The sequence below is a fragment of the Crocuta crocuta genome, unplaced genomic scaffold (assembly GCF_008692635.1).
Source record: "Crocuta crocuta isolate KB4526 unplaced genomic scaffold, BGI_CrCroc_1.0 scaffold92, whole genome shotgun sequence".
NCBI lineage: Eukaryota > Metazoa > Chordata > Mammalia > Carnivora > Hyaenidae > Crocuta > Crocuta crocuta.
Window position 1 is genome coordinate 4,910,288 of NW_027528804.1, and position 19,165 is coordinate 4,929,452.

Consider the following 19,165-nt stretch of genomic DNA (forward strand, 5'->3'; position numbering starts at 1 on the left):
CCGTGCGCAGGAGCGGCAGCAGCGCGCGCATGGCGTAGACGGCGGGCGGACTCTGCGCTGGGCGGTGCTGGGGTTCCTAGCCGAGCCTCGCGCCGGCGCCCCCTGCTGGCCGGAGTCAACACTCCGGCCCCGGGTCGGGCTCTAGATCTCCCGCCCCAGCCAATCTCTGGCTGGCCCTGGAGACTGTATCCTAGAAATGGGAGTGCCCAGCAAATTGTCAGTAAGGTACACTGTGTGAGCAGTGTAATCAAAGATTAATAAGACGGCATCCACCACCCGTATATGCATTCATGCCTTCACCAATCCAGTCAATATTTACCATCATAATATTATCTTTTATTATAATGATGCAATATTGAGTGATAATTATGTGCCAGGCGCTGTTCTAGATCCTGTCCAATGTAGGAGACAAACATCACACATACACACATCATAAGTCATGATCAGCCCTTGTGAAGATTTGACCTTGACACTGACTTAGAGAGCAAAAAAACATTAACTTTTTCAAATGCTATCTCCTCCATGAAGCCTTTCCTATTTAACCAAACTGGAGGTGATTTAGCCGTTCTTTTTCTTCCATTTTCACTTCTACAGTGGCACTTGCTACTGTACTCCTATCTTTGTGAACATATTTCACCCTGACCAACCCACTGGATTATTAATGTGCCAACACTTTGGAATTAAGATTTAGTATCCTTGCAGGTTGTAGCTGCATGCCCTGCATAAAATAATGGCTCCTTTGTTGTGGAGGTAAATTGCTCCTGGAAGTCCCTTTTTACCAAATTTTTCTATTAGCATGTGAAATTCTAGTTATTCCCTTTCCAGAAAAACTTGTGAAAATAGTTGTCACTAGGCAGTATCTTCACTTCTTCACATTCTTTCCCTATTTCAATTCAAATGAGCTTCCTCCACCTTCTTAAGATCATCAATTACCTCCTTGTCAACATGGAGTTCAATTCTCACAATAAATCAGAGTAAGAGAATCCAGAAGAAAGCAGTAAAAAAGATTTTTTCATTAAAAATTAAAACTTAAAGAAAATTAAATATCTTATTCAGTTTAAAAGTGAAAGCAAAAAGGTTAGCAATATTACAGAAATAGGCAAAAAAAAGTGCATTTAAGATCTTTGCAAAAACTAAGTGAAATGGTTTTAATGAAAAGATAAGGCATTTTTAAAATAATCTCTTAAAGTACTGTAATAAAAATTGGCTTCTAAGTGAAATGCTACTGTGCTCAATGAATACATAAATTCATGAAAAATCAAATTCTAATTTAAAATCCTACATCTTATAAGACAAACATCTCTGCACAGATTATGTTAATTAAATTATATTGATTAAGCCACAATTATGGATCTGATTCTAGTCTAAATAGTTTCTTTCCCTCTGTTCCATATCTACGAGTACACCCTCTGGTTCTCAATATTAACAAGACAAGATTTTTAAAAATTGGCTGACTGTTTCAGATTCTGTGTCTCCCTCTCTCTCTGCCCCTCCCCCTCTCATGCTTTCTCTCTGTCTAAAAAATAAACTATAAAAAAATTAAAATTAAAATTAAAATTGGCTGAAACAAATTTATAAAATTCTGTAATCTGAAATGTTACCAAGACGACTCTATAGCCATCATGTAACTTTGTAGATAGAGAATAGTACTTATATCTAGGTGGTGGTCAGGATTTTGATCAACATAAATGTCTGGAAGCAGGTGAAACAGGGCTTTCCCATATTAGAGGGCCAAGTTATTTCTATCTCATTGCTCTTCTGTGTTTGATTTCCATTGCTAAATTCATCCTAATAGTTCAAAATGACTACTACAGCTCCAACCAGGATCCTTTTTTCTGGGTTATCAGAGGCCCAGATACAAAGTAGGAGCCATACTACTACAGACAAAGGGAAAAATGAATCTTGGAGGACAAACTGCAGTCTGCCACAAATGTCATTTTCTTTCCCAACAGTCCAGCTTCCTTGGAAAGGTCTGTGGGAATTCTTCACATTTCTACTCCAACTGGGACCTGGGTCCATATTCTTTCCCACTGAGCACCCGAGTTCTTTCAATGTCACCAATTTTTTAATGACAGTTAAAATTACAAGACTGGTCTACTCAATTTCCAGAAAGGGTCTCTAGAAGATATTGTCAATAACCATTAAGACCCTCTACTTGGATCGTGGATCCTAAAATGTTTTTGTCAACAGTGGTAGCTTTGTAATGTGTCAGCTTCATTAAGCTAACCTGTAAGGCAGACTCTCCCATAAAAGTAGGGGAGCGGGATTTCTTTTGTGCGTATGTCACAGTGGTTGTATAATTTTATTGTTTCCTCATGTAGAAAAAAAAAGTTTAGTTGTTCTATTAACCTTTGAAGTTCAGATCTTTCAACAAGACAAACCCCACGGAGACAAATCAGTGTTTTCCACAGCTGTGAAACTGTGCTAGATAGGTGTTGGAGCTACAAAAAAATGAGATAATTCAAGATCCCAGTTCTGTTTCTGATTTTAGCATCAGTAAGTGTAACACAAAATCTATCTTGGATAGAGTTGTCATTTTCCAAAATGCTGGATTATCCAAATGGGAAATGAAAGAATTTTGGAATTATGGAGTAGTCATCTATGTAATGATATTTTGTAAAAGCAGCATATGTCTCTAAAAGTCATTATTATCCTTACCTATAACATGATAAATGAACAGACCTAAAAAATTACTCATTGCTATTGCTCATGCTTGCTAGCCAATCAAAATATGACAGGGATGCCTGGGTGGCTTAGTCTGTTAAACATCCAACTCTTGGTTTCAGCTCAGGTCATGATCTCAAGGTTTGTGAGTTTGAGCCCCACCTTGGGCTCTGTGCTGAGAGTGTGGAGGCTGTTTGGGATTCTCTCTCTCTCTCCTTCTCTTGCTGCACCTCCCCTAATCGTGCTTGCTCTCTCCCTCCTTTTCTCTCAAAATAAATAACTAAAAAACTTTTTAAAAAGTAGTTTAATAATGTTTAAATAAAGAACTCTTAAAAATGAAAAATAAGAATAATAATTTTAAAAATGGGTAAAAGAGGGGTGCCTGGGTGGCTCAGTCAGTTAAGTGACCAACTCTTGATATCGGCTCAGGTTATGATCTCATGGTCATGGGATAGAGCCCCATGTTGGTCTCTGCACTGGGCATGGAGCCTGCTTAATATTCTTTCTCCTCTCTACCCCTCCCCAGCTTGCACTCTCAAAAACAAATAAGTAAAAATGGGTAAAAGAAAGAAATAACAAAATAGTGAGAAATACAGCAAAATGATTGAATAAGTTTGTGGGTGATAGAGCCTAATAGTCCCCCAACATCAGTACTCCCCTTCTTTTATAACAAAAGAATTTTTGACTTTTCCAAATAAAAATGGTACTTTCCAGCTCTCCTTACAACAGGTGTGACCATACAACTAAAGTCCACCCAGTGGGACATCTAGGAACATTCCTTAGGAAAATATGGTATACGTATATACACAACAGTATTATTTAGTCATGAGAAAGAAGGGAATCCTGCTATTTGTGGCAACATGGATAGACCTTGAAGACAAATATCGCATGGTCTCAATTATAAATGTTTGTGGCAACATTTTAAAAAAGGCAGGGGGAGCGGGCAAACTCATAGAAAGAGTAGAATAGTAGCTGCCAGAGACTAGAGGGTGGAGGAAATAGGGAGATGGTAGTCAAAAGGTACAAATTTCCAGTTATAATTTCTAGGGATATAACATACAGTATGATGACTATAGTTAATAATACTGTATGATATACTTGAAAATTGCTAAGAGAATAGCAAGATATCTTAAATGTGTTCACCACACACACAGACTAAAAAGGTAATTATGTCAAGCAGTGAAACTATTAACTAAGCTTATTTTGATAATTATTTTGTAATATATACATGTATCAAATCATCACACTGTACACCTTAAACTTACAAGATGTTATATGTCAATTATACCTCAATAAAGCTGGGGTGTGAAGAAGGAGGCAGATAGCTCATCCTTTATCTCTTCCTCTTCATCATGTTTTGCATTCTGCTACCTAGAACTTGGATGCTACCTTGTCCATGAAGATAAGAGCCACACTTTTGGTGAATGGAGCTGTGAGATGAAGGAAGCTTGCACCCCACAGGACTTTGTGAAGCAGGGCTGCCATATAGTTCTAGACTACATACCTTTGGACTTCTACATGAGAGAGAAATAAATCTCCATCTTATTTAAACCGCGAATATTCTTTTTTGTCAATGTTTCCCAGTTCTAGCTGAATTTAATTCTCATCTTAATTTTCTTCTTCTTGCAAAGAAAAATTTATTAGGAGAAATTCAGACTAATTGAAGGCCCCCTCTTTACTACCTATATAATTTCATTCAAAATGTTGTGAAAATATTCCATGAACTGTTACTTATGAAGTATTTAAACTAAGTTCCTTATATTACTAAGGAAAAAAAAATACGTAGTAAGTTTGACTCTAAAAGCCAAATGAAATGATATTACAGGAGAATTTTAGGCCCTCGGAGCCCAGCACGGCCGGCCATGTCTTCCAGGGTCAGCGTGAACACCCTGCAGCACTGTGTGCAGCAGCTCTAGCTGGGGGCCAGCATGGAGAGGGTCAAGGGCTCACCCCAGGCAGCTACAGAGCTTCAGCAGTTAACTGCGTGCAGAACGCCTGGGAAGATGCCCTCTAAGTTTAAGGTGTAAGTTCAGATGTTCCAGCTGGAAGCGATCCCTTCTGGGGAGCCCAGATTCCTGTGCATATTTATCCTAAAGGCTGTAGGGAAGAAGTTCACTGGGGAGTGCTTCTAAGTACAACGTGATGAATAACTGCCTCCGCGTCACAAGAAAACACTTTTCTCTGGCCAAATGACTTTAGATATTTCACACCTTTCCTGTGGCCTGGGGCTATAGCCAAAATTCTATAAAGATTGATGAATTTCTACTCAGATAAGGAAACTGGGTGAAGGAGTAGACTTTAAGTAATACTTTAAATAGTATTACTATTTAAGTAATAATGGCCTGATTCTTTTGGTAAAGTTCTTTTATATGTAAGACAAGCACAGATATTACCACCAAATACACCTCTTTCGTAAACGAATTACTGGTGTTTCTATATGCCTGGAATATTATATTCATTTTATTTACTGGATGTTTACACTGTGGGAAAGGAAACATTTTGTTTGTTAAGAATTTGAATATTTGTAATTTGTTGCTCTTAAGATTTTTATACCATAGAAAACTTGTTTTTTTCTTGTGAATTTACAGTTTCTAAATGAAGACCAACAAGTATAAAATGGGGGGAAGAATAGGCTTTATCAATCAAATGACGTCTGATTTTTCTATTTTTTTAATGTTTATTTACTTTGGAAGGAGACAGAGACAGAATGTGAGAGGGTGAGGGGCAGAAAGAAAGGGAGACACAGAATACAAAGCATGTTCCAGGCTCTGAGCTGTCAGTACAGAGACTGCCGCAGGGCTCAAACTCACCAATAGTGAGATCATGACCTGAGCCAAAGTCGGTCGCTTAACTGGCTGAGCCACCCAGGTGCCCCACCATCTGATTTTTCTAAATGAGAAGACTGTTTTATTTGTAACACTAAACATAGGAGCTATTTCTTAGGAAACTTGTTATGGAAAGATTCATGTTGGGTTGTGTATTAGATTGACCCATCCTGTATATGAAACAGAGTTGGTCTTGATCTGCTTAAGTTCCTCTGTATAATAGTTGTGGTTGTACTTAAAAAAAAGAAAAGAAAAGAAAACTACATAATGTCTTTTAAAAAATGTTTAAATGTGATCTTTGGAACATTTTGCAAATGATTAAAAACAAAATAATGTGAAAATATTACGGCCTAAATGAATTTTTAATGTCACAAGTAGGTTTTACTTTGATGATGTACCTTTGATTTAATTTGGGACACTTTTAAAAGGATACTTATTTGTGTTTGTAATGATCTTCGATGAGTTTGGAAATAAAAAGTTCTGCTTAATTAATCATTTTTTTAAAAAAGAGAATTCTAGTTGAAATCTTAAGCAGACTGGCAGAAATTTTTTACAAAACACATACCTAATAAAGAATCGTATCCAAAATATACCCAAAACACTCAAAACTCAACATGAGAAAACAAATGAAAAAATAGGGAAAACCAAACATCCAAACCCTGACAACACCAACTACTTCCGGGATGTAGAGCACTAGGAACTCTCATTAATTGCTAATGGGAACAGAAAATGCTACAGCTACTTTGGAAGACAATTTGGAGGTTTCTTACAAAACTAAACATACTCTTACCATATATTACAGTACACTTGTTTCTTGGTATTTATCAAATGAACTGAAGACTTATGTCCACATGAAACCCTCCAGATGGATGTTTTATTTGTTCATAATTGCTAAAACTGGGAAGCAACCAATAGGTCCTTCAAAGGTGAATAGGTAAATAAACTGTGGCCCATCAGGACAGTGCTGAAAAGAAAATGAGCTTTCAACCTGTGAAGAGACATGCAGAAACTTTAAATGCATATTGCTAAGTAAAAGAAGCCCATCTGAAAAGCTACATACTGTAGGATTCCAACTGTATGAATTCTGGAAAAGACAAAACTATGGAGACAATAAAAATATCAGTGGTTGCCAGAGGTTGGGGTTGGAGGGAGGGATGAACAGGTGGAACACAGAGCATTTGTAAGGCAGTGAAACTGCTCTATATGATTCCATAATGATGGATACATGTCATTAGGAAGCCACCTTGGCCCGCCAGCCAATCTAGTAGTCTTCAACGCTTAGCAAACAACCTTAGCCTGCATGATTGATTACCTTTTCTTCGCATATCTATGATCATTCATACTTTCCTAGAAAAAAAACAGAACACCTCTGCACGTCAGGAAACAGAAACCAGACCCCCAGACACTAAGGAACAGGCTTCGTTATATTGATAAGGGATCTAGGGGCAAGCTGGGGGAAAAATAGAGGCTGCCACACCACCCCCCACCCCCAGTTGGAATATATGTGATATTCCTCGGACTCTCATGGCTACCCAAGAACAAAGAAAAAGAGTTTAAGTGCTTGCCATGGTATGTTGGGAGCCATTCTGAGCCCACTAATCGAGAAAGCTTCTGGGAGGTTAAAGCAAGTTTGCACGGTCTCTTGCCAATCAGATGATGACCAATATCCACTCCCACTGAATTATTTCTGCTTGAGCACCAACCCCCAAGGTACCTCGTCGATTGGTATCGGGAGTGACTTGGAACTTATTGTGCAAACTTCTTTTGATTATGGGAACAGACATTGTGTCTCCAGCAGGTCCTGTTTCCCTCCATACTTTTCCTTGAGCTATGAAGAGGCTAATGACCCTTAATGACCCTTACTCATACAAGATTGACCTTTACATGTACAATTCTGTTTTTACTGTTGCGTTAGTCCAAGATGTTCATACAGCTCAACATGTAAATCAACTAACCAAAAATGTCTCTCATGCCATAGCTATTCAAGAAATCATAGACAAAAAACTAGACACAAAGGTAAATGCACTCGAAGAGGCTATTCTATGTATTGGAAATGAGCTAAATTCTTTAAAGGTATGGTTGGCTTTCCAGTGCCATAAAGCATATAACTGGAAAATCAAGTCTTGCCCGGAGACAAAGAGCCTAACTTAGAGAGAAGGAACAGATAAGAGCAGAACATAAATTACTACATATACCTTTGTTAACTGGTGATGTACAGCAGTCCCTTCCCTAAGGCCTACATTCCACAAACACCTTCCCTTACCCTGACAGCTGTGATCAGGATGGTTAAGAGTATCTATAACTTAATCTATGACTTAATCTTAGTGTTATTAAAATGTGTATGTTATCCTGTTTTTCACTGAGAAAAACAGGATATTTTCTTAGTTATTCAACCTCACTATAATTGGGGTGGTTCTGCAAGATTACTTCTGTAAAACCTGTTTCTGTACATTTTTCAAAACATCTTATCACAGAGAACTATCCATTGTAAAAATTCCATTTTCTGATGCCATGTTAATGTTTGACCTATAAATAAAGACGCCAAAACCAATAGGGAAGAGATGCCTGCCTGGTGATCAGAAAGAATCTCAGGGCCCTCTCACTCCCTCCCTCGCTGACATCGTCCATCCTTCAGGAACCCCTGGACCTGGCCAGAGCTGGAATCTGGCAATGGTAATATGAGAAATTAAGGCAAATGAGAAATTAAATTCCCTTCCTGCCTATAGCCCAATGACGAGTCCTTGAGACCGGAAGAGTAACCTCCCTCTAGGAGTTCAGCTGCCTCAAGGATGACACTTTGCTGGGAGTAATAGAGAACCTTAGCTTTATATTATCCCAACCTTGAGTATCATGTAAGCCAACTTCATTTATCTCAACTGCCCTAACATATATGCTGGCAATCATACCCCAAGCTTATGTCTTCCTGATATACATCTAAAGGGTCTCATGACTGAAGTTTTATTAAATGGTAATAAATGGTGTTTCCCTAGCAACAGCTAGCCCCACAAAGTCCTGGAAACCTTGCTTCCAAAATTCCTTAGAGACTTACTGTATCCCTGACCCCTCCCAACCTGAGAGTATATAATGAGTTACCTGTCATGACCTCAGTGCAACTCTTCCTAACCATGGGTCCTGTCCCCAAGCTTTAATAACATCACTTTTTTGTACCAAAGACATCTTCAAGAATTTTTTCTTGGTCATTGGCTCTGGATCACCCACCATAACCCCCAAAAACGTCATCAGTACAATCTTGGGGCACTGACATAATGTCACTGACTTAGCAGGGAGTGGGGTGGGGGTTCCTGGGCAGGGCTGCAAAGGGCAGATTCCAGGGCCCGTGCATTCTTTTTTTTTTTTTTAATGTTTTTTAATCTTTATTTATTTGGGGGGGGGAGGAGAGTGGGAGATAGGGAGGAATAGAGAGAGGGAGACACAGAACCCGACGCAGTCTCCAGGTTATGAGCTGTCAGCACAGAGCTGGACGCGGGGCTCCAACTCAGGAACCCCGAGTTTATGACCTAAGCCGAAGTATGATGCTTAACCGACTGAGCCACCCAGGAGCCCCTAGGGCCCATGCATTCTTAAAGTCTGTTCCTAAAGCCCAGAAGCCTCAAAAATGAAACCCAAAGTGCCAAACCACTGTTTTCTACCATGAAGCAACAGAAGGAAAAATGTCAATACCTCTTTGGAGGATCGGCCTCCTCTCTGGAGGAGGGACCAGGAAACTTGGTTACAGGCTTTTACTGTGTAATGTTTGTTCTGTTTGGTGCACGTTAAGGTGCAAGATTTAGAGAAAATTGTGGAAAGATCTGAAGCCAGCCTGGCTGGCAGAGCTGAAGGATAGATATTTGGGGAAAGAGAGAGACTTTGTTAAAAAGAGCAGAGATTTCAAATGGATTTTGAAGAAGTTTTGCTGTACATGTAACCCTTTCCTAAGACTTTCTTTAAACATTGTAAGGACAGGAGGGCACCTGGGTGGCTCAATCAGTTAAGCATGTGACTTCAGCTCGGTTATGTTCTCACAGTTTGTGAGTTGGAGCCTCACATCGGGCTCTGTGCTGACAGCTTGGAGCCTGCTTCAGATTCTGTATCCTCTTCTCTCTCTGCCCCTCCCCCATCACAGTCTGTCTCTCTCAAAAATACATAAACATTAAAATTTTTAAAAAATTAAAAATGAAATACTTATGAAAAGTTACAGGGACATCTGTGTTACTCATTAACACTTTTGGAATTAGATTTATGCTTTAGGAAAATACAGTATACGGAGACTGGCCACCATGCATTCAGGTACATGCGAGCTACATACATATTGACGCAGGAACCCTTACACTGTATCCTAGAATACAGATATGCATTTAATTTTAAGGACAAAACATAAATCTTCAGAGAAATGTCAAGATTCAGGGAGTAAACACTGAGTCACGTGTTCTCTTTGGGTCACCAATGCCCCCATAGTGGCCTTTTGGAAATTGCCGGGGTGTTTTCTGGTGTTACAGTGATTGAGAAACATTACTACCACTCAGTGCACAGGAGCCAGGGTTATAGTATCCATGCTATAACACTTTAAGAAAGCCCTATACAAACAAAAGTTGTCCCATGTCCCTCATTGCTCTGAAATGTCCCATCAGACATCTGTAGGAGTGCAACACCTGTTTTTTAAAGAAATCATGTCAGCCTAAAAACTAATGGCATATTGTATATAACACAAAATATTTTTTACATTGTTTTAAAATGTGCATGGTATTTGAGACTTTAATATTACATACTATATTAGTCTGCATTTATAGCTTCTTAATTATAGTATGGTGATTCTCCATGTAGATGCAAGCATAGGACTATTTAATGTCTTTAATACTAGTGCCTGAGCATTTGCATATTGAAATACATATGATTTGGTTACAAGTTATTTTTCTTTTATGTTTGCTTTATAAAATAGTTAACCACTCCATCAATTTTTTGAAGTTACCCATGTAGTAGGTTTTATCACCTATCAATTTCATTTCAAGCGAGTAAAGACGTTGTTGCAAAATACTTTCTATTAAAAGAAAAGTTTAGTTTGTCCATTCACCCATAAGAAGAAATAAAGTTCTGATACATTCTCGGGTGAACATGAAAAGCATTAATGTTATGGGTACCTGGGTAGCTCAGTCAGTTAAATGCCTAACTCTTGATATCGGCACAGGTCATGATCTCATGGTTTGTGAGATCGAGCCCTGTGTTGGGCTGTGCACTGAAAGTGCAGAACCTGCTTGCGATTCTCTCTCTCCCTCTCTCTCTCTGCCTCTCCCCTGTTTGCATACACACTCTCTCTCTCAAAATAAACTTTAAAAAAGAAGCATTAATGCAAGATTCCAGACACAAAAAGTCACGTGTTCTATGATTCCTTTTATATGATCTATCCAGACTAGACAAGTCCATAAAGACATAAAAACAATTAGCAGTTGTCAGAAGAATGGGGGGAGGGAGGAATAGTGAATGATTACTTAAAGGATATGGGGTGTTCTTCTGGGGTGATGAAAATGTTTTGAAACTGGAGAGGGAGTGGTTGCACAATATTGTACCTGCACTGGATGCCACTGCATTGTACATGTTAAAATGGTTAGCTGCATATTATATGAACTTCACCTCTATTCTTAAAAAGAGAAAACTTAGGTCTAATAAGTTTGAAAATAACTGCTTAGTAATTCTTAACCATTTCTGTTCCATGGACCCTAGTAGTCTAAGGCAGCCTATGAAACTCTTCTCAAAATAATGTTTATAAATACTTAAAATACATTGTTAAGGAGTAAGCCCATGATGCTGAAATAGATCTACAAAAATACTTTAGAAAAAAACCGTTGTGATCTAATAACACACTTGCTTCTTCACTGAGACACGAAGCGACTCCATCCAGCAGCAGATCTAATCGCTACCATAATTCTGAAGTAGTGATGGATGTAAATGATAGAGACACCTGTACCATCAGGAAATGATATCACAAGTACCTATCATTCCTCCCGCAGAAGAGAAGCATAGACCGTTCTCCCACTACGTGGAGTTTGTTGTCTACATTTAAAATGCTAAATTTTAGGGGCGCCTGGGTGGCTTAGTTGGTTAAGCGTCCAACTTTCGCTTAGGTCATGATCTCGAGGTTCGTGGGTTCAAGCCCCGCGTCGGGCTCTGTGCTGACTGCCAGCTCAGAGCCTGGAGCCTATTTCAGAGTCTGTATCCCCCTCTCTCTCTGACCCTCCCTTGCTCACGCTGTCTCTCTCTCTCTCTCTCTCTCCTAGAAATAAAATAAAAATATTTTTTAAAATGCTGAATTTTAGTTAGAAGTCAGTGAAAATAAAGATGCAATCTGTTTTTAAAACCCAAGTTTACTGACCCCTGAAATCTACTCAGAACACTGAGTATTAAATGTCAACTTACACTGATAGGAAGCACCAGTAAAGGGAATGGGTATGTATTCTTTCCCTTTTGTCCTTACAAGCGCTTTGGTGGAAGTGGTTAAGAGCTGAATAGAAGAATAGAGGACAAAGAAAAACATAAATGGGTATTCCGGATTTCTCTTTAAGACTGTCATGGTTGAAGAACAGATAAGAGTCTGTCCTCTACTTATTTTTTAAATCTTTTTCTTCCCTATTTAAAAAATATTTTGGTCCAAGTTTTGATGAAACAAATGGCCCAGGAAGCAGACTCGCCTAGCTAATGGAGACATAAATGAATCAAAGATGAGAAATTAGTTTTATTCCCCCTTATCTAGGAGAAAAAAAAAGTTGTTGTTAGTGGAAATTCTTTTCTGAATGATTGTAGATATATATGTGATGATAAGTCCATGTTCTGAGGCCCATATATCTCTTAAAAGTAGAAAAGAGGACAATCGAGTTGTTTTTAACCAAGTCCCAGTGATATGCAGAATACATTTGGTATTAAGCTTTCAGTCTTTCTGGCTCATTAGTAAATTGAATGTAATAAAATTCATCCATCATCCAAGAATCACATGTGATTTAACTACACATTGTTAAATGGCACAAAAAAAATAGAAAGTTTTGCTTCATTGTATTATTACTGCTTCTAGCTAAAATAATCATGAGAAATTTCAGCTGCAAATGATACATTATAAATTCCTTGTAATATTATAAATATAGTAATCATGGTAATACTCTAATCTAATTCAAGAGTAAGCTACTAATTTGGTAATAATAGGTCCTGAACAAAATCTAATGAGACAACCCAATTTCCCTGCCCACTTTCTAGATTTTCCCTTTAGGCCTTGAGCAATGGGAATTAATTTTGTTTTTAAATGGTTTAACCATAGAACTCCTATCCCCCCCCCATTTATACTATTCTAATTACATAGAATGATGGTTTTAAAATTGGATTCAAAAGAACCCTCCATTCTAAAGGCAATTCCTTCAAATAAATTTCAAGTAATCCACTGCAAGAAAATATGGACAGGATTAATTTATAATCAAACCTCTTGCCTATGCCACAAAAGAATATTAGGGTCCAGAAAGAATGCAAAATGGTTTCATAATGTCAGTCAGTAATGTTTGTGTTAGAAACTTAGTAGTTGAGGTGTTTTCCTTGTTGGAAAATCATGTTTCTAGAAAGAGAACTCATTCTTACCTTCACTCCTTTATTCATCTCTTCATATAACTAGTATTTATTTAAGATGTACTACATATCAGAAAGTATGATAGTAACTGAATAAGAGAATGATGGGAAAAAATTTAAATATCTGCCCTTACAGTGTTTATAGTCTAGTAAATAGTTCAGGCATTCAAGAAATAATCACATAAATCTAGTGATAGGATTAAAAACTGAGATAAGTGGGGGCACCTGGGTGGCTCAGTCAGTTAAGCATCCGACTTTGGCTCAGGTCATGATCTCACAGTTCATGGGTTCCAGCCCCACATCGGGCTATGTACTGACTGCCAGCTCAGAGCCTGGAGTCTGTTTTGGATTCTGTATCTCCCTCTCTCTCTGACCCTCCCCTACTCATGCTGTCTCTCTCTCTCAGAAATAAATAAAACTTTAAAAAAAAAAACAGATAAGTGCTGTAAAGGAAAATACACGAAGCCATGACAGAAAATAATATGAAGACTTGACTTAGGTTGGAGATCATGTGAGGCTTTGGTAAGGATATCACATTTTAGCTGATACCTAAAGACGTAAGAGAGAGACAGGTGCCTGGGTGGCTCAGCCAGTTAAGCATTGGACTCTTGATTTGGACTCAGGTCATGATTTCACAGTTCATGGGATTGAGCCCTATGTCAGGCTCTGTCAGTACAGAGCCTGGGATTCTCTCTTTCTCTTTCTCTCTCTCTCTCTCTCAAAATAAATAAATATACATTATGAAAAAAAAAAGAAGTAGGGGAGAGAGCCAAGGGAAAAGTGCTGTAGGGAAAAGAATGTGCAAAGATCCTGAGGCAATATTTGCCTAAGGAATTTTTCTAAGGAAATATTTGCCATGATATATAAAATGTATTTTTTTTTCACAGGATGGATTCTCCAGGAAGCAGAAGCAGAGACAGAATATTTTTTAGGAAGTGCCCTTAGACTCAATCTCTGTGGAAGGCAGGGGAAGGACTCAGGATTTCAGTTCAGATGCAACGTAGACCCAAATAGCAGCTTTGGTTGACCACACAGGAGTGCTAGAGGTAACAGGGCCAGTCAGAACTGCCTTCTAATGGGTCAGAATGGCTGGACCTTTATGACCTTTCCTCTATTGGATGTAAGCCATTTTGGTAGAGGTTGTGACCTTGGGCAAGGTGCTTCTGCAGTTGATGTCAACTCTGAAAAAAAAAAAAAAAGTTGAAGACTCCATGCTAACAGTGTTCCGTGCAGTTAAAGACACAAGTCCCTCTTTGAAGGGGGATCTGAGTTGCACCTCTCCATGAATATTACAATATTCAATTTTATAAAAGCCTTAAAAATCAATAAAAAGAAAAATATCCCAATAGCAGACAGAGTAGAAGGCAAAAGTAGGCAATTTACAGAAAAATCACAAATTACTGATATAAAAAGATGCTCAACCACTGTCAGCAATAAGGAAAATGCCAACTAGAATGAGAAGCCTTTTAGCTGTGTTGTGCGATGCATTGGCCAAAGTTTAATGACTGGTGATACCCATAGTTGATGGAGGTATTGTTATACTGCCGCGCGCTCCTCCTGGGATTTCTGGACAATGGCCCCTCTCCATGTGATTTGGCTTCCTGAGTGCAGGGGCAGCCCTGTTGGACAGTGTATCAGAGTTTGCAGTAACGAAGATGGCGTTTCCACACTGGGTGGGGTGAGGGGGAGCTAAATTAAAGTAATTTTGAAATGGACTGATCATGTGACTGTGCCCAGAGTCTGCAGGAAAAGCAAACAAGATTCTACAGGGGTTCCTCATAAATACATCTCAATTTCTAACCTTTTATTCTTATTCATTCAATTTCAAAAAAAATTTTTTTTTAAAATAATACAAGCGGCTTAAGAAAGATGCTAACAAGCAACTTCTTACTGGACACATCCCCAAAAGCAAGGGAATCAAGAGNTTAAAAAAATAAAAAAAATTAAATTAAAAATAAAAAAAAAAAGAAAAAAGCTGCTAACAATGTTGCTCTTTTGAATCAGATTATTTTAGGCAAGTCCACACTGATGGAGTTGACTTTTAGATACTGCTTTGCTGATATCAAGTCTTTTCCCCTCTTTTAGAGCTTTCAGTTGGCTTCCCTATGCAATCAGATCTTCTACATTTTTTTAAATTATTTATTTTAATTCCAGTATAGTTAATATATAGTGTTATATTAATTTCAGGTGTACAATATAGTGATTCAACAATTCCATGCATCATCCAGTGCTTATTGAAAGGTGTACTCTTTAATTCACATCACCCATTTTCCCCATCTCTGCCCCACTCCCAACCTTCCCTCTGATGGTTTGTTCTCTATAGTTAAGAATCTGGTTTTTGGTTTTTCTCTTTTTTCCTTTGTTTGTTGGCTTTGTTTCTTAAATCCCACATGAGTGAAGTCATATGGTATTTGTCTTTCTCTGACTTATTTCACTTAGCAAAGTACTCTCTAGTTCCATTCATGTCATTGCAAATGGTAAGATTTCATTCCTTTTTATGGCTGAGTAATATTCCTATATATATACATATATATAGTGTGTATATATATGCACATCATCACAGCATTTTTTATACACACACACACATATATCAATCACACATCTTCTTTATCCATTCATCTACCGATAGACACTTGAGCTACTTCCATAATTTAGCTACTGTAAATAATGCTGCAATAAACATAGGGTGCATATATCCTTTTGAGGTGTTTTTGTTTTCTTTGGGTAAATACCCAATAGTACAATTACTGGATCGTCGGGTAGTTCTATTTTTAATTTTTTGAGGAACCTCCATTCTATCCTCCACAGTGGGTGTGCCAGTTTGCATCCCCACCAACTGTGCACTAGGATGACTTTTTCTCCACATTCTTGCCAACACCTATTGTTTCTTATTCTAGCCTTCTATTTTGAGGTTCAGCTATTTCTGGGAAAGGAATTATAATTTTTGTTTGTTTTTCCAAAAAAGAACTTACCTCTGTTTACATATATGCTAATAAATGCAGAGGAAAATCTGGAAGGACTTTTTTTTTGAAACTTACTTCTGGGTGGTTTTTTATTGTTATTATAATTACCGTGTGTTATTTTAGGTTTTTAAAAAGGCTTTGGATGATCTTTCAGCAAAAGTGATGCCTTCCAAGATAGCTAAGCATTTTCAGAGCTTCATCTACCCCTATGTGGACATCTGCCTTTTAAACACTCGTTAAGAGTTAACTACCACTCTGACCCTCTCCCATTAAAAAAAAAAAAATTAAATTTAAACAGAAAAAAACAAACAAGGAAGAAGATAGGATTAAGACACAGTCCATCCTGGGTGGATGACAGTGAATAACTATACAGGAGAGTTGTAGACAGGTCAGATAGAACCTTACGGGAGATTTTAAGAATTTGGGAATTTATCCTATATGCAATGGGAACCCAGTAAGAGGTTTTATGCACAGAGTGCTGTGATTCACTTCCTGCTTTATAGCCACCACCTTAATTGAAGTGTGGCCAATCAACTGGAGGGGAGCAAATATGGCAGCTAGGAGTCTGATTAGGAGGCCATGGAAAGAATCCGAGTAAGATACAGTAAGAGCATTGGGAGTAGCAGCAAAATGGTAGAAAACAGATGGCTCTCCTATGATTATTAAGTTAACAGGAAAGGTAGAGAAGCTAAGATAGAAAATGATTTCCAGGGAGGAAGAGAAAGAACAAATCCAGTACATCAGAAGATAGAGTCTAAGAAGAAGAAAGACAAGGATTACTGGGCATGGAGGGGGAAAAGAAATTAAGAAGAACTGTGGGGGCACCTGGGTGGCTCAGGTGATTAAGTATCTGACTTCTGGGTTATGATCTCAGAGTTCGTGAGACTGAGCCTCGCACCAGGCTTTGTGCTGATCTCAGAGTTCGTGAGATCCAACCCCTCATGGGGCTCTGCACTGATTATTCCTCTCTCTCTGCCCCCTCCCCAGCATGTGTGCTTACTCTCTCTCTCTCTCTCTCTCTCTCTCTCTCTCAAAAATAAATAAATAAATAAACATTTAGTAATGGGAAAAAAAAAGAACTGTGAAGCTGAGGAAAAATGAATTAAAAGTAAAATGGAAATAAGGTTAGGAAGGTCAGTGAGGCTATAATTTGGAGGCCATGAAGCAGTAGTGGTCTATATTTTTAAGCAGCAATTAAGAAAAAATTAAAATGTTTGTGTACTTTCAAAACAACTAAATATTATATCATTTTAAAATTTTTTATTAGGAAAACCAATATCTGTCACTATATTTGAGTGTGTTTCATTTATTTCCCTTTTGTTGAAGAGTTTTTCTTTTATTGTAAAATATGAAAATAATGCAACTCATGTGCTCAGTGGTGCCTGGTGTGATGCAACAGATCTGAACAAATTTTGTAGTTACAACAACACTTCTAAAGCTAGTTTATTGTGTCTTTTTTTGACTTCCCTTCTAAGCTACTTGATTCTAAGATACTTTTCCCATATAGACAACATTATATTTTTCAAGATAAGGGACTTTGCTGTTGCAAATAAGTGATAATATCTTTAACGGGAAGCAGTATGTCTTAATTAACATACTTTCAATCAAAAGATGTTCATGGCAGTAGTTATAATTGGAGAAATGCATTCTGTGTAATAAATGACCCTCTTCAGACCCATCTGGCTCTCAGGTGATAAGCCCCCCAAGGAGAGGTTTCCTAGAGCGTAGGATGTGTACTCTCTAAGGACTTGGAGCGAGGGAGCAGCCATTAACATCCTGGTTATTCTATGGAAAGCAGCTTTGCTTACCAAGGTGAAGATGATCCATGGGTCCTATGTTCAACAAAGCTTCTCATACAAGATGAACCAGGGCTAAAAACTACCTTTCAGGCTGCTGCCAGCAAGACCCTCTTTGTCTGCCGGAGGAGCCAGCAGCTCAATCAGCAGTGACATGTGGGCGGCTGAGCTAACTGTCTGGGCCTGAGTCTGGCCTCATCTGAAGAAGGAGAACGGGGGAATGGGCAACTGAAAGAAAACGGAGGCCTTGCCCACAAAGTCAAGCAGACCATAAGTCACCCAAGAAACCAGCTTTCAGGTTTGATGAGAAATGAGCGGGTGTGTACTGACCATTAGTGATCTTTTTAGGACAGTATGCAATCAGCTAAAATGTTAATCCAGTGCGTAATTCTAGTATATATGCTTTTAAAAGCTCTGACCCAATTCTAGTATGTACATTTATGAAATATATATCACCTACTATCTATATCTTATGTGGAATATTATTCATTACATGTAATTTCATTTCTCATCTTATTCCTTTACATTCTCTCTCCTTTAATACATGTTTTTTCCGAAGCTTTACTCCAAGTGAAAATAATATCAAAATTACCTAAATAGTCAGCTAAGACTCTTTCTCACTGGCTTTGATGTCACAGTGCCATCCGCTTTGTCACATGAGGTTTCCCTAGAGAAAAACAACCACTACCATACGTCTTTAAGAAAGAAAATGCTGGTAACGGATTAGTTCCATTTGCTGAAATCACTTTCCTTCTTATTATTTTTGTTTCTGTGACTAAAAAATCACTTGTTTTTTGAAAGTAAAAGAAAACTTCATATATAATACCTAAAAATAAATGTCCATTAGCTGGCTACAAGATTACGAAAAGAAAAAAATATATGTAATTACAAAATAATACATAGATATTGATCCTTAAAAGATAAATCTAGGAGTGACTGAACTAAAGTGGTTTTCTTATGACTTTTGGAAATCTACAGTGGGTCCTTACCTATCCATATAGTTTTCTCACTTAATTCCTGTTGGCTTTTCTTTTAACTGATCACCGGTAAAATTCAAATCTCCCCATCCTGGAAATGAAGCTTGACTCTTTTCTAAGATGCTGGACAAGGGAGATGATAAAGCATTTAATCTCATTCTTAAACATTCAAATGAGTATTTATCCTTCATTTGTGGCTGTCATACAGTTATTTCAATTTCCCTGCCTTCTCTCAAAACATGTTTAGTAATCTTTTCTTGGAAATGTCATCCAGACCAGGTTACCAGCCACTTTAACAATATCAGTCTCATCAAATTATAATAATATCTCATTTCAGACCCCAG

At 38.0% G+C, this 19,165-nt stretch overlaps 1 protein-coding gene across 1 annotated transcript in view; it reads right to left on the minus strand.

The window, feature by feature from the left end:
• The window catches only part of PPA2 (inorganic pyrophosphatase 2), a 104,767-nt gene extending 86,767 nt beyond the window's left edge, over positions 1-18,000 (minus strand). Inside the window, exons 1-2 of the mRNA XM_077755721.1 lie at positions 17,931-18,000; positions 9-190 (exon numbers count right to left, since the gene is read on the minus strand). Coding sequence (XP_077611847.1) covers positions 9-190; positions 17,931-18,000 — 252 coding nt within the window. The remainder of the gene's footprint in view (positions 1-8; positions 191-17,930) is intronic.
• Positions 18,001-19,165: the final 1,165 nt, after the last annotated feature.